Genomic DNA, 16,122 nt, shown 5'->3' on the forward strand with positions numbered 1-16,122 from the left:
TTTTTTTTTTTTTTTTTTTGAGATAGTCTTGCTCTGTTGCCTGGGCGAGAGTGTCATGACCTTAGCCTAGCTCACAGCAATCTCAGAGACTCCTGGACTTGTGATCCTCCTGCCTCAGTCTCCCAAGTAGGTGGGACTACAGGCATGCACCACCATGCCCAGCTAGTTTTTCTGTTTTTAATGCAGATGGGGTCTTTCTTGCTTTGCTTAAGCTGGTCTTGAACTCCTGAGCTCAAGTAATCCTCCTGCTTCAGCCTCCTAGGGTGCTAGGATAACAGGCATAAGCAACGGTGTCCAACCTGGAACCTAAATCTTAAAATGTCCTCTGCATGTGTAAGGGTTATTGAGAAAGCTCTTGTTTCCTTTTGCCTCAAAGAGATTGAAGCAGTCTCAGTGGGAAGCGCATGGACAGCTCTGGCTTGGTCCCAGCCCCTGGCCTGGGTGCTGATTATTTTCCACTTGGGTTTGGCCTTCCTCAGTGAGCCATTCCTTATCCTTTGGGTTTTTTGTGTTCTTTATGTTGGTGGTTGATTGATTTTCAACTAAAGGATGCAGATGTATAAATGATGAGGGAGGTCCTGGAAAACTAGAAGGGAAAGAAGGTGGAGGTGATGATAATAAACCAGTAACAGAGGTCAGAGGATCCTTTTTTCCTCTTAGGTCTTGCTGACATAATAGACGGTGGGTGGCGGCATGACTCAATATAATAGCAATAGCTTTTGAACCTTCCATCACTTGCCAAGTCCTTTTCTCATTACATAAGTTATTAATCACATCAGCGCCATCACATGAGACAGATTGTTGACTCCCCAGCTGGGAGATGGAGAGAGGAAGGCCCTAAGAGTTTTTGTAATTTGTCTAAGTCACACATGTCTCTAACCAGGTCTGCTTTCTTTAAATTTCATGGTGTTTCTATTATCCTATGCAAATCTTATGCTCTGTCAGGATTTTTCATCTCTGTGGAGAAATAATTGTGTGAGAGCTTCTTTAGGGGCCGTTATCTGTGGTCACATCCTGTGTTTCCATGGTTTTTGGCACTTAACAACCAGTCAGGGTTTACATTAATTAACATGGTTCAGCTTCACAAACACTTTTTTTAGTATATGTGAGCTGCCAGGGGTTTGGAGACATCGAGATCAGATGTCATCAGAAGCATATCTGTCCTTCTGAACTGCTCAAGGCTGGATGACTGTGTTCTAGTACCTTTTCAGGTGAGGAGAGGTGTCAGTGCAGACATGAGAGCTGCTGAGCACCAGGCACATGCCATCTCATGCCTCCTCTTCTGAACCATCAGAAATTCTTTCCTGAGTTATCCCAAGTTCTGTACTACCCAGAATTCTCACTTTAATTGGGGAACTGGGAGGCCATTTATAGGGTGAAGTATGGTTGGACTCCAGAGTGCTTTTCAGAGGGTAGGATTAGGCCCCAAACATTGATAGCCAGTGGCCTATGCATTTATTCAGACCCCATGGGAACCTCTTTTACCAGCCTGAATGTCCTTATGCTATGTGAATAGGACAGTCTTTTCATTTGTGTCACCTTCGACCACTTTTGAGATGCTGAGGAGGCCGCCTCATTCTGGAATCCATATTTATTTATTCACCCTGGATTTGTGGACATGGGTCTTGATCACATCCTTTGCTGTGCCCCCTTCCCCTAAGCCTTCCTCTCTAGGAGGAGAAGATGACACTAGACATGACAGAGGTTGGTTCTATTCTCTTGGCCCATTTCCAGTAGCTGCAGGTCAGTTACCTCTACCTCACCCCAGCCGTGGATTTGGCTCTTTTGGAATAGTGAGATGTTCCCAAACAAATCTCCAAAGGAAAAATATCTCTGAAATTACCCTGGGGAGCCTGAGCCTGGAAAACTGGCTATCAGAGGCTGGGAGGAAAAATCTTTTGAGGATCGGGACCTATTGGGGACCTATTAGGTGGTGTGTGTTGAATGGCTGAATTTGAATAGCCAGGATGGGGTTCAATGGGGAATCTGCAATAAGGCCTTCTGTCTCAACTGAAATAGTTTCAGAACTGTCAGAGGGTCTAGACAGAACTCTATAGGAGGCTGTGTGCCTGAAGTCCAAGCAGCCATGAGTGCCAGAGTAGCTTTCTGCTCTATCCCTGGAAACTCTCACCCCTTCCTTGTTCCCTGAGCAGGTCCTCTTGCAGGAGAGCCCTGACCTCAGCTGTCCCTAATTGGAAAACTGTAGCTGCTGGCTGCTGCTTCTCTTGGACTTCCTGCTTTGCCTCACTTTATCATTTCAAAGGTGGTGTCAGGTAGAGAGCTCTCTTCCATAACCACATCTCAACTTCTGAGGTTCTTTTGTCCTTTTTGCGGTATAGTCTTCGTATTGTGTGTCATTAACATTTCCCCCACCACGTTGTTATGAAAATTTTCAAGTATAGAGAAAGTTGAAAATTGTGTGGTGTATACCCAACTCATAAAACTACCACCTAGTTTCTACAGCTATCATTTTGCTGTATTTTCTTTACAATATATTGTTCATCTATTCATTGTTCAAACCATTTCGGGGGATTTTTTTTACAGTAAACTTTGTCAATGGTGTTCATTGAGCCCCATCTTCTAAAGCACTCAGCCAGAGACTGACCTTTCCGAAAAATAAGCTGTGTGTGCACTGCTCAGTCTGAATTTTGAAACCCACTGGGGAAGTGGATGCTCCCGGATCAGACCAGGAATGCTTTTTGTACTTGGGGAAGTAGATTTCTGCTTAGGTGGTAGCTGAGCAACCAGAGAACTGAGGACTCAGGGATGATGGTTCTCATGCAGGAGTAAAAGCTTTTGAGCTATTATTTCCATAAAGCATTTGTCTTTTCTATAGAAAACCTTCACAAAAGCACCATTGACTTAGTTAATAATTGGCTTCTAAAAATAAGTACCATTTTAGCAGCTTTAGTCAGTGAAGGCAAGTTCTTGGCAACAGTGAAAGTAGAATTAGAAGGTTGTAGGGTTAGTTAATCCTGACCGGTTTGTGCCCCTTACATTTCATAATTCCATTGTTCCTACTGTAACTCTGCTTGTAGCTCAGTAGAGGTTAAAGGGAAGATAGCCAGTATTTCTTTTTAATAGAAATATTTACTTTCCACCTCCAGGGAAGTATAAAGCAAGATGAGAGGTAGTGCTGTCCATTGCTGAAATGGAGGAAGGAACTTGGGAACCACAGGGTTAGCTTGTCTACCTCATTTGAACCTGATTTTGACAGAGTGGCTTTGTTATCTTGTTTTAAGTATGTAGTCCTCCCTGGTGATTAGGCAAAACTATTCAAACAAAGGAGCTTAAAAATAATATTCAATTGGAGGCAAAATAGAAATAGTTTGGGAACTTTCTGTACTGGAGTCTCTTCCCATTGGTAAAGGAAATTGAGAGGAGCCTGCTGGCTTGGGTGTGGTTACCTGGGCTGAGTGGTATCCTGCTTTGGCCATCACAGGCCTGTGGCATTGTCAAGGCAGCCAAGATCATAGGATTCATTTGATTGCAGGAAACTCAGGATGAGTCAGAGCCTGAATAAGGGCTCTTCCGAGGGCTCTTGGAAAGTATGTTTGTGGGGAGTTCTGTTTGGTTTTAGATTCATGATTCTATACTCATCTATCTGTGTGGAGGTTACTATGGCACATTTGAAATTTTAGGCTGAATTTCAGGATCCACCCCTGTACTCCTTGGTTGACTCACCCACTGTTGGGTTGTTGTACTAGGAAGTTTATTATGATCAGAAGTCACACATAATGAAGCATGTTTATGTGCTGCATTGGAGAATCCACTCCTGTACCATTTTTTTCCCCATTAGCATCTATGATCCAGAGTTGACTGTAACAGAAATTGATTGGTCTAAACTGTCCTTTTAAGTCAATAATCTATTTTTAGCACTGTTTTCAGGTAAGATTTTTGGTCGATCTGTATGAATAAGTCTTACTTTCTTACTTCTTTTAGAAAGAAAGCAGTTTTCTATCTAGTTTTACTGTGCCTTTATAAACAATGGGTGTTCAGTACTATTATTAAGTGTTTTATTTTCTTCTCCACTTTCATAAATGAATTCAGTAAACAAAAAGGTAAAAGCTTTACTCATTATAGAAAATTTATAAATAATAGAAAACACAAAGAAGAAACTACCATACAACAAAAATCCCTGACAATCTTACTGCCGAGATAGGAGGTTAACATTTTTGATTCTGTGTGAGTATACACACCTTTTTTTAAAAAATAGAAATGGCTTGTGTTCTGTGCTGCTTTTGTTTATCATGTTATGTATTGTACATGACCTCACATTTGATGCTGCATCATAGAAATGAGGTGAATTGGAAGCAGGTTTTGCCCACCTCCAAGGCTCTACTTCCCTGTCACTCCTGTTTTGAGACTTTCCCTAAGCCACTTTCTCTGGGAATCACTTTCTTCTCTGAGCACCTATAGCACTGTCTATTGTCTTCATTCAGCTATTTGTTCCTGGCATTTGGCATTATCTTAACAAATAAGATATTTCAGAGGAGGATTTAAGGTGCCTTGCTTCTTCTGAATATGTTCTGTCTCACCAAGCAGACAGATTTTTCGACCTATATCTTGTGGTGGTTTCTATCTCTCATCCTTACATATCCCTGTGCCTTATACAGATGCATTTGATAATGATAGAGAATGATGGTAACTGTTTGGTATAGAGAGAATGTTTTAGAAGTCAGTTTGACTTTTAAGGAATTATCTCTACCTCTGAAAGTTATTTTATTGATTATTATTTTTTGAGACAGGATCTGCTGTCACCCAGGCTGGAGTACAGTGGCACAATCATAGCTCCCTGATAATCTTACTGCCTAAATAGGTGGTTAACATTTTTGATTTCGTGTGAATATACACATTTTAATTTTTTTTTAAATAGAAATGGTTCTATAAATTTCTAGGTTCAAGAGATCCTCTTGCCTCAGCCTCCTGAGTAGCTGATACTGCAGGTGCTCCCCCCAGTGCCTGGCTAATTTTTTCTATTTTAAGTAGAGATGGGATCTCACTCTTGCTCAGGCTGATCGAGAACTCCTGAGCTCTAGTGATCCTCTCCCTTTTGCCTCCCAGAGTGCTAAGAGTACAAGTGTGAGCCACCGGTACCTGGCCTATGTTTTCATGTGAAAACAGCTAGTTAGGCCAGGCACCGGTGGCTCACACCTTCTATCTCATACAAGCAGACATAGTTCGTGGCACTTTGTAGGATTTTGTGGAATAAGTTATTAGTGCTTTTTATGACATTTTTCTTTGGATTTTGTTAATTACGATTTGTTAAGATAATACCAAATATAAGTTGTAACTTATTGTAGTAGTAAAATAATTAGCTTTGTTGAGTACTTAACTATGTACCGTGCATTGCTATAAGTGCTTTATATGTGTTTGTTTAATCCTTACAATAGCCCTATGATTATTGTACTAGCCTTTTGGTTATTATCCTCATCTTTTTTTTTTTGAAACAGAGTTAATGTTGTCCTTGATAGAGTGCAGTGGTGTCACAGCTCACAGTAACCTCTAACTCTTGAGCTTAAGTGATTCTCTAGCCTCAGCCCCCAAGTAGCTGGGACTACAGGCGCCCGCAACAATGCCAGGCTATGTCATTGTTATTTTAGTAGGCCTGGGCCAGATTCCAACCCACTAGTCCCCCTTGTATGTGGCTGGCACCCTAACCACTGAGCTGCAGACACTGAGCCTTATTATCCTTATTTCACAAGTTGAGTAACTTGCTCAAGGTCCCCTGGGTAGTAAGTGGGATTCAAATTTAGATAGTTTGCTCCAAGAGCCTGCACTTGCAAACCACTGTACTATATTGTCAGTTTGTTGCAACTGAAGCCTTTTTTTGTGACCACTGTATTAGTAATTTGTTTAATGGTATTAATATGGTTTGAGTTACTTGTTATTTGACACCTCCTACAGTGTTTTGTAGTCATATGTTGTTTGATGTCTGGAACAAACTAGTGGGTGCTTACCCTTGACTTTTCTGGGAGGATTTGCTGTGTGTGAGATTTACTTTCCTCATGAAGTTTAAGATTTCACCTTCCCCCCTGAAGTTTAATACATGAAAGAATAGTTATAAACATTTTCACTAATGGTCTGGTATTCTCCTTCTTAGGATGGAGGTTCCTTGGATCAAGTCCTGAAGAAAGCTGGAAGAATTCCAGAACAAATTTTAGGAAAAGTTAGCATTGCTGTGAGTATATTATAAAGTTTTTTTTTTCCCCTAGGTTCTTCATTAATAAGTTAATGAATTGATAAGAAATGGACAAGGGAGGAAGGCAGGAAGTCAGTGATGGGAAATTTTATTTAAAAAGTGGAGTTTTGGCTCAGCACCCATAGCACAGTGGTTAAAGCGTCAACCACATGCACCGATGCTGGTGGGTTTGGACCCAGCCTGACCAGGTAAAACAACAATGGCAACTACAACAGAAAAATAGCTGGGTGTTGTGGTGGGTGCCTGTAGTCCCAGCTACTTGGGAGGTTGAGGCAAGAGAATCACTTAAGCCCAAGAGTTTAAGTTTGCTGTGAGCTGTGATGCCACAGCACTCTACCAAGGGCAATGTAGTGAGACTCTGTGTCAAAAAAATAAAAAATTAAAGAAAAAAATTGTTTTCTCACTAGAATCTTCTCTCTGTAGAATCTTGATACCATATTCTCTCACCTCATTAGAATGAGAAAAGTGACTTTTTTATATTAACATCTGTGTCTTAGGACAGAGTATCCAAGAAAATTCCCGTTTATGATCTCAGAAATCTTTTTTCAGATTGCAGATTTACATGAATTCAAGGGTAGTGTTTTTGTAAAGTTGTTTAAACTTATAATAATTAGTTTTACTTAATAATACTCTGTATACTATGTAATAAGATGATTGCATAATAAAGCAGGTTAAAAAGTGACACACAAAAAAGAATGAGGATGGGCACAGTGGCTTATGCCTGTAATCCTAGCACTCGGGGAGGCTGAGGCAGATGGATTGGTTGAGCTCACGGTTTGAGACTACCCTGAGCCAGAGTGGGTCTCTAAAAATAGCTGGGCATTGTGGCAGGCACCTATAGTTCTAGCTACTCAAGAGGCTTGAGATGAGAGAATCACTTGAACCCAAGAGTTTGAGGTTGCTGTGAGCTATGATGTTATAGTACTCTACTGATGGTGACAAGGTGAGACTCCGTCTCAGAAAAAAAAAAAATAGTAAGGTTTGTGGCAAATTTGTGAGGATAGACGAAATATTTTCCAGATTATTTAAAAAATTAGTGTTTTTTAAACACCATCATTTTTATTTCCTATCTTTTTACTTTCCCTTTCCTCTAGGTAATAAAAGGCCTAACATATCTGAGGGAGAAGCACAAGATTATGCACAGAGGTAAGAAGTTACTTGCTACTTATGTTTTTAGTTTTAACTCAAATCCAAAGGTTGTTGCTTCTTTTTTTTGTATTTTGTTTTTGTGTAAAAGCCTTTTAATAACGTTAAAATATCACAAGTCTTTGTTTACTTTGATGACTGGGGCAGAAGGTCCTACTCTTGTTTTAGTCTTGGTACACCTGTTACCTGGGGCTGTAACAGGCAGTCACCCAGCAAGCCCAGGCTAGACTTAGATTAGCCTCAGCCAGAATTTAGTTGCCCTGGTGTCACTGTCTGTCCACTGGACTAGGTTGGACATAGATGCGATGCTATAACTAGGCAGCTGTTTATGAATTTGACTATAAAAGACACTGGTTTCTAGAAATAAAGGTACACATACACTTACCACTCTTAGGTATTCATCTAAGATAAGGGAAAACATGTATTCACACAGACTTGTACACTAATGGTTAAAGTGGCTATGTTTCTAGTAGAAACAACTAAAATTTCCTTTAATAGGCAAAGAGATAAATTGTAGTATATCCATATGGTAGGATACTTTATAAACAATAAAACTGAATAGGCTACTGATAGACATAACTTTGATGACTCTTAAAAAAAAAAATTTATGCTGAGCAAAAGAAGATAGAAAGCAGTTGAAAAGTTTTCCATTTATGGGCCTCTTGGCAGTTGGGGCCCCTGTCTCAGCTCAGCAACTCTACAGCTGCTGTGCCCTGCTCCTCCCGACATTCTTGGCTGGCACTCTCTCGCTGGCATCCTTGAGCAACGCGTTGTCTCTAGGGCGTCTTCTCCTCAATGCTTACAGTTCTCCTGGCCCCACCAGCCGTGAGGTACAAGGATTCCTTAAAAGAAGACGTTCAGAAGGCAGATCATGTCATTAGTAACACAGGGGCAGGAAGCTCTTTGGAGACTCTGGAAAAAGGAAAGCCACTTGTGGTGGTGGTTATAGATGAAGAGTTGATGAACAGTCATCAACTAGAATTGGCAGAGCAGCCCCAGAAAGAGGGGCATCACCTCTGTTGTGCCTGCAGCAGCTTAGTGGACTTAACAACACTGAAATGTTACCCTCCTGGCCAGCCAGAAAAATTGTCTGCATTTTTGGATAAAGTTGTTGGATTACAAAAATAAATACTTAAGCTTTCAACACTTAAAAACACCTCCTCCCCAAATCCAGCCTGTGGATAAATGTGATTTAAATGTGATTAAATCAAATTTAACATGTATTTGCAGAATAATATAAGTTAATAAACTGTATCTGTAGAATGAATAGGAAATGTTATGGTGTACACATTTGCATTTGGGTTCAAACCCTAATTAGAGTTTAGTACATTTATTAGCTTTTTCCTGATCTTCAAGATGTAGTGGCTCGGTGCCTATAGCTCATCCGGCTAAGGCACCAGCCACGTACACCTAAGGTGGCGGGTTCGAATCCCCAGCCCGGACCCGCCAAACAACAATGACGGCTGCAACCAAAAAATAGCCGGGCGTTGTGGCGGGCGCCTGTGGTCCCAGCTACTTGGGAGGCGGAGGCAGGAGACTCGCTTGAGCCCAGGAGTTGGAGGTTGCTGTGAGCTGTAATGCCATGGCACTCTACCCAGGGGGACAGCTTGAGGCTCTGTCTCAAGAAAAAAAAAAAAAAAAAAAGATGTAGTAAGCATTCACAGGTTTGTTTGTGATCCCAAGTGCATTTGGAATCATGAAAAAATGAACAAAACTTGGAAGACTTTGACAAGGAGCATTAAATATAGTTAGTCAGATGTGTGCTGTTTGGGTCTTCTCCAGAAGCCCTAAAAGGATTTGCCAGGAGGCCTGGTCTGTGGAATGGTACTTTTGTATGTCTTGATTTCTGAGTAAGAAGCACAAGAGTAGACAATTCCTAGAAACTTGAGTTAGGGTAAAAATGAGAGAAAGCACGTCTCCCTATCTTCAGTCTTCCTCACTGCTAGCTCTACCTCGGGTCAAATATATTCTTTCCTGATGAAAGTGAAGCTCCATTTCTTCTCATTTCGTCCTTGAGGCAAAATAGGAAAGAGTAGAGAGACTTTTTCACTGCTTAAAATTTTTATTCTTATTCTTATTCTTTGATATTTATTTGCTAGAGATAGCTTAGTGATTATTTCACTTACCTTTTGTTATGTAACAGACTACCCCAAAACTTAGTAGTTTAAAAGAACACTTTATTACCTTGAACAATTTTTTTTTTCCTGTGAGTTGGCAGGCATTTTTTCACATGTAATTACTTATCCTCTGGGAGACCCAGCTTCTTCCTATGATGGTCTGAGGGCTTCCAGTAGCAAGAGAGGGTAAACCCCAACACTCAAGCACTTTTTACACTTCTGCTTGGGTTGGGTTTGTTAATATCCTATCAGCTAAAGCAAGCAACGTGATCAATCCAGAATTCAAAAAGTAGAATGAAGACTATTTTGGGGAGGAGCTACAAAGTCATGTGGCCCATTTTGTTTACTCCATCATATTAACAACAGTTCAAGGTTCAAATCCTTACTGTGCCACTCACTGTGTGACTTTGGATGAGTTATTTAATGTCTCTAAACCTAAGGATAAGAGAAAACAGCCTACCTACAGAGTTGGGAGGATTAATTAAGATAATGCATACCAAGGGTTGACACATAGTAGGCACTTAGTAAATGTTAGTTGTTGGTTAGCAGATAAACCAGTAGAGGTTTCTAATTACAGGCAACAGAAACCAGCCTGACTTGGTTTCAGCTTCTCAAAACTTATTAGAAGGATCTTGGGGAAAGTTCAGATAATCTTTTGGAAAGCTGAGTCAACAACCCTTAGTAGGGCAGAAACCAAGGCTACTCTGTTTGGGAAGCTGGGTCACGCAAGCAGAAAAGCAGCTGCCTTAGTCCATGGCTCCCACAATGTTGCCGCTGGGCCCCAGTTGGCCCCTCTTGGCCAACCCTCTTGGCCTTACTGGCAGGTGGGTGGACTGTGGGCTCAGTCCCTTCCCAGAGGAGTCCAAAGTCAGTTTATGTGAAGCATCCACTCTCACAACTACCATGCAGATATCAAGGGACACTGTTCTTTCCTGCTGGGTGTTGGAGACAGGTTGGCATGCAGAGGTGACACGTAGGAGTTTAAATTATTAGGTTGAAAGTGATTTCTAGGTGTGCCCTGCTCTAAGCAAAAGTAAGGTACAAAAATAACTTATAACACAAGTTGTTCTAAGAGCAATGTACTTTTTTAAAGCATTCACTACAGGATTCCTCAAGTATAAGTTATAGAATCTTCAAAAAGACAAGCACATTTCTTAGGAATATATCAATAATAAAAAGCTAGAAAGTCAGGTATGGTAGTTCTCACCTATAATCTCAGCACTTTGGGAGGCCGAGGCAGGAGGATTACTTAAGGCCAGGAGTTCAACACTAGCCTGAGCAACATAGCAAGACCTCTTTACCAAAAAAAAAAAAAAGAAAGAAAGAAAAAGAAAAGAAAAATTAGGCAGAGTATGGTGGTCAACATTTGTAATCAAGCACTTTGGGATGCCAAGGCAAAGGGGACTGCTTGAGGCCTGGGTACCATAATGAGATCCTGTCTCTATTAAAAAAAAAAGAAAAATTAGCTGGGCATGGTGGCATGTGTGCCTATAGTCCTAGCTATTTGGGAGGTTGATGCAGGAGGATCATTTGAGCCCAGGATTTTTTTTTTTTTTTTTTGAGACAGAACCTCCAGCTATCACCCTGGATAGAGTGCTATGGCATCATAGTTCATAGCAGCCTCCAACTACTGGGCTCAAGTGAGTCTCTTGCCTCTGTCTCCCAAGTAGCTGGGACCACAGGCGCCCATCACAATGCCCGGCTGTTTTTTGGTTGCAGCCATCTTAGTTGTTTGGTGGCCCTGGGCTGGATTCAAACCCGCCAGCTCAGGAGTATGTGGCTGGCGCCTTAGCTGCTTGGGCCACAGGCACTGAGCTGGAGCCCAGGATTTTAAGACTTCAGTGGGTATGAGCCTGCCACTGTACTCCATCTTGCACTACAGGGTAGAAGCCTGTTTTTAAAAAAAGCTAGCATACCTGCATTTACAAATTTTTAAGTGAAAGAAGTACAATAATGTTGGTATTTGAGGAAAGGCCAATTGTTTTCAGGTATAGTTTAGGTACTGTTTTTCCAGCTAGGTAGTAGCCTCTTGAAAGTTTTTCAGTCATCTCTCTTCAACTGAGTGTGTCCTGGTCCTGGTTTGGTACATTGCCTTAGTTGTATACATGTAGCTTTCCTACGTTTCTAACATATGCATAGCAGGCAGGAATCCAGAGATAAGCAACTCCTCACCCTCATTCCTGAAGTGATTTGTCTCTGCCTTCATGGAGCAGGACTTCTTGGACAGAATAATTACAATTAACATTCCCAATGCTGAGCTGTGGCTGGGTGAACTAGTCCATGGTGATTTGTTCTGGTGTTGAACAGAATAGTGTATTATCTTTCCTCTGAGTGTTTCAAATGGAGAAGCAGTATCTGGGGCTGAGCCTAGTGTATGTGATTTGTGGGCTGTTGATCAGGTGGTGGGTGTTACATCTGTCACCCCTTTGGGAGTGTAAGTTTTTTTCTGAAACCTTGGGGTCACATTCTGGTACATAGTCAGGGGTAGGTACATGTATATGCTCCTCTTTTTTTATTCACCCCCCTCCTCATAGTCTTTTCCCATCAAAGACAAGTAATTTATATTTCTAAAATATTTATAGAATACCTGCCAACTGCAAGGTACTGGGTGAATCACTTGTAGGCATAAAGATGGTTCATAAATGAACTGTGTCCTCCAGGAGCTTAGAGTCTGACAGGGGAAAGAGACATCTCTGTAAATGACTCTGGAGAATAGTAGAACATACCACTTTCATTGTTTTGTGCATGAATCACAACCTGCCAACTTGCAAACATAATCTGACATGACGTAATTTATTAGTCAGAATTCTTTGGTTGTGTCAAAAACCCAGCTCAAGATTACTTAATCAGTCTCCATGCCTGTAGCTCAGTGGTTAGGATGCTGGCCACATATGTTGAGGCTGGCAGGTTTGAACCTGGTCCCAGGCTTGCTAAACAATGACAACTACCAAAAAAAAAAAAAAAAAGTCAGGTGTTGTGGCAGGCAGCCGTCCCAGCTACTTGGTGGGCTGAGGCAAAAGAATCACTTAAGCCCAAGAGTTTGAGGTTGCTGTGAGCTGTGATGTCATGGCACTCTACTGAGGGCAATATAGTGAGACTGTCTCAAAAAAAAAAAAAAAAAAGGGGCGGTGCCTGTGGCTCACTGGGTAGGGCTCTGGCCCTGTGTACCAAGGGTGGCGGGTTCGAACCCAGCCCTGGCCAAACTGCAACAAAAAAATAGCCAGGCATTCTGGCAGGTGCCTGTAGTCTAAGCTACTTGGGAGGCTGAAGCAAGAGAATTGCTTAAGCCCAGGAGTTGGAGGTTGCCGTGAGCTGTGATGCCACAGAACTTTAATGAGGGCAGTAAAATGAGACTCTGTTTAAAAACGACAACAACAACAACAACAACAAATCGATCAAAAGAGGGAAAGTATTGGTTTGGTTCTGAAGCCTGGGATGAAGTTGGGCTTGACATAATAGCCTCAGGTCTCTGGTTACCTCCTGGCTTTACCTATTCTTGTGTGGGCCTCCTTTCCAGTCAGATTCTCTTCCCCGGGGGCAGGGTGGATCTCACTAGCCCCAAACACATCTAGTCCTCAGTGCTGCCTACCCAGACAAAGAGCTCTGCCTACTCTCCCCAGCATCCCTATCAGTGCTCAAACCACTGTTTGGCAAATTGGTTCTGCCAAGACTGTCTGCCCACACCTGGCCCACTCACTTGCGTAGTCTGGTGGCTCACACTGGGCTGTGTGCTTACCACTGGTACGACAGATGGAGCCTCTTGTTAGAAACACGAGACTCTGGGAAAGAGCATGTCCCAGATAAAAAGGGGGGGTTTGTTACTAAAAGATGGGAGGAGGAGTGGATGCTGAAAGCAAGCAAATTAAAAAAGTTTTCTCACTACAAATTCTGGTAAGTATTTGTCAGAAAGACAAAAACCTGCTAGCAGGGTCACAATAGTCAAGCAGTGAAGGCAGGGGTAGCAAACTGGCCCACTTACAAGTTTTGTATGGTCTGCAAGAACCAGATGGTTTTCAGAATGTTCAGACCTGACAATTATGTAAAATTCAAATTTTGGTGTCCATAAATGAAGCTTTATTGGAATGTGGCCATGCTTGTTTAAGTGTTGTCTACGGCTGCTTTTGTACTATAATGGCAAATTTGAATAGTTACTTGTGAAAGAGCCTACTTTGTGGCCTGCAAAGTCTAAAATATTAACTCTGTTGTTAATTTTCTGGTTTGGAACAGTCTTCCAGACCACTGAGTTAAGGGGAGTAAGAATCTCTCTCTTGAGAGGAAACTTTAGAATTTAAGCATAAGATTCAGCTTTCAATGGGTCAACTTTAAGTTCTCAAGGAAAACATGATGGCTGACATAGGTAGGAGAGAGGAATTTTTTCCTGACTCTGGGGCTCTGAGAAGAATTAGCCTCTAAAGTTTCTTGTTAGCCTTCCCACTTAGGACAGCTCCAGTTCATCCAAGCTGAACCAGGTAAGGTAGTCCTGCTGTGAGTTAACACACTGACTTCCACACTAGAAAAAATTTTTTTGCCTTGGGGCCACGGTGTTTTATTAGGTCAAGAGATGTGTGAATTATATATGCTTCACAAAGCAGGATCAAAATTAGCAAGTTACATATAGCTCACATGGGCAGTTAATGTGTTAAAGAGCCAGAGGTGTAGAGGGTGCTAGGGTGTAGCTTTTTCAAGCTGTGTAGAGCATGACTTGCATTACCAATCTGCTATTCTGCTAAGCCTATTCTAATTAACAAGGCCTTCCTTATTTTTTATCAAGACCCAGAGAAGCCTTACATGATTTACATCAATATGGGATTCATACACCTTAGCCTTTAAATTTTCTGCCTTGGAGTTGCTGGTTGATAAAGATCAATAAATGCTAAGAACAGTATTAAATTATGTCTCAACTTTGTTTCTCTACCTTCTTTCAGATGACACTGTGTATAAGCTGCTTGATCTTTATATCCAGTATTGAATGAGCAAACCGAGCCTGTGGTGCACTGAGAAAATCAGCCTAGACTTCTGAGGGGACATGTACATATGTGGCCCATTGTAATTCTGGCACACTGGGTGACTTAGACCTTGGGCCCATTGTGCTTGGAATGTACTCCAAAAGTGTTCCTTTATTGCCCAGAGTAAGGAGTTCTGTAAAACCGGGGACTCCCAGATCAGCAGAATGAGATGTAAGGCTTCTGTGCAGCCTTTGTGAGAGTGATTTTGGATCCCAGTCCTGGTGGGAACTGGGAGTCTCACGGCATCTCATAGTGTTCCCGTGGCAGTCAGCTCTAAATTCTCTGCCTTGCTTCATTCCAACTTGTAGGCACTGACAGGCAAGCTCTAAGTGGCTCAAGTTTGTGTTTTGTTGTTTTATAAACCATTTGTAGCAGACTCATGTGATGAGTTTTCGAGTGGCTTCTTCCTTACAAGGCACTGTCCTGACTGCCAGGCTGTTCTGGCATCTTTCCAGGCTTCCCTGAGATGGTACATAGGGTCTTGTCCTGAGTACAATCCTTTTGTGTGGCACAGAAGCCGCATCTGCTCCCTGAACTGTAGATGGCTACCTCCCTGATCTGGTATCTGGGAGGTAGGCCTGGCTGCCTCTGTTTTCTTTGTCTACTACTCTTATCCCACTGCTGTGTGGGCAACACTTTCAAGGGGACAGTGAATTTGCAGGGAGAAGGGATTCTTTTTGACCCTGTCTAGACTGTCCCCCACTTAAGGATGGAGAGAAGCAGAATGGCTAATTAGTAGCTAGAATTCAATGTGCTGGCCTCCTGATTAGAAATGTGAGTCTTGTTCTCTCTACAGTTATTTCCTCTGCTAGACCCTCAGTGACGGATCACAGATGAGTCTCTCTCAGCTCCTCCAGAGAGGCAGAGGGGATGTTGGAAAAGGGAGAATGCTTTCTCAGATCCTTTTAGGGAATCCCTTTAGGGAGGTGGTGTTTGAGCTGAGTTTTGAAACCCAGGTAGAAGTTACATATGTGGCAGCATCAGGGGAGGGAATTCCAGGTAGAGGGAGACACATGAACAATGGCACAGAGACTGCTAAACACAGATGTACCTTAACAGGAAACAGCAAGTGGTACAAGTTGCCTAGAACAAAGGATTCCTGATGGTGAGGGCTGGGAATGAAAGTTAGGAATAGTTCAAGTGATGAGGAGGGGTCTTCAGTGCCATGTTCGGGAATTGGATTTTATTATAGACAATGGGGAGCAGTGGAATGTTCCTGCACAGGGAAGTGAAGTGAGCTGTCCTTTAAGGAAGAGGACTTGGGCTGCTGTGGCTAAGGGGAGGTGGAGAGGAGGAAGAGATCAATTGGAAGCCTATTGCCAGGTCCACTGAAGGATAACACCGGTCTCAGGATAGTAGCAGAGTGAAGGGATAGGAGGGGATAGATGGCAGAGAGGTGGTCAGGGTTTGTTCTTGACAGTCTCTGCACAGCATAGGGCAGGTACTGCTATGGAAAGATGGGGAGGGGAGGAGCAGGAAGACTTGCCCATGGCCCTTTCTGGGGTCATCATAGTAGGAAGGAGTCTGAGGCCCAGCACTATGCACCCTGGTGATCCTTGGAGAGCTGTGTCCTGCTTCTTTTCAAAGCACACAGCCTAGTTTCTTTTTCTTTCTTTCTTTCTTTCTTTCTTTCTTTTTTTTTTTTTTTTTT

General features: G+C 42.2%; 2 protein-coding genes across 2 annotated transcripts in view; both read left to right on the forward strand.

The window, feature by feature from the left end:
• Positions 1-16,122, forward strand: part of MAP2K1 (mitogen-activated protein kinase kinase 1) — an 86,524-nt gene that overhangs the window by 50,981 nt on the left and 19,421 nt on the right. Inside the window, exons 4-5 of the mRNA XM_003784445.1 lie at positions 6,104-6,181; positions 7,297-7,348. Of these exons, the coding sequence (XP_003784493.1) occupies positions 6,104-6,181; positions 7,297-7,348 (130 nt within the window). The remainder of the gene's footprint in view (positions 1-6,103; positions 6,182-7,296; positions 7,349-16,122) is intronic.
• On the forward strand, positions 8,144-8,517 carry LOC100960433 (UDP-N-acetylglucosamine transferase subunit ALG13 homolog). The gene has a single exon (XM_003784447.3). The coding sequence runs from the start codon at positions 8,144-8,146 to the stop codon at positions 8,474-8,476; it is 333 nt and encodes a 110-aa protein (XP_003784495.2). The 3' UTR covers positions 8,477-8,517.

This window comes from Otolemur garnettii, unplaced genomic scaffold, assembly GCF_000181295.1.
Source record: "Otolemur garnettii isolate 467f Iridium unplaced genomic scaffold, OtoGar3 scaffold00011, whole genome shotgun sequence".
NCBI classification, from domain to species: domain Eukaryota; kingdom Metazoa; phylum Chordata; class Mammalia; order Primates; family Galagidae; genus Otolemur; species Otolemur garnettii.

Excerpts from the sequence above, each read along its gene's own strand:
- LOC100960433 (XM_003784447.3), top strand. The coding sequence starts at position 8,144 with ATGCTTACAGTTCTCCTGGCCCCACCAGCCGTGAGGTACAAGGATTCC.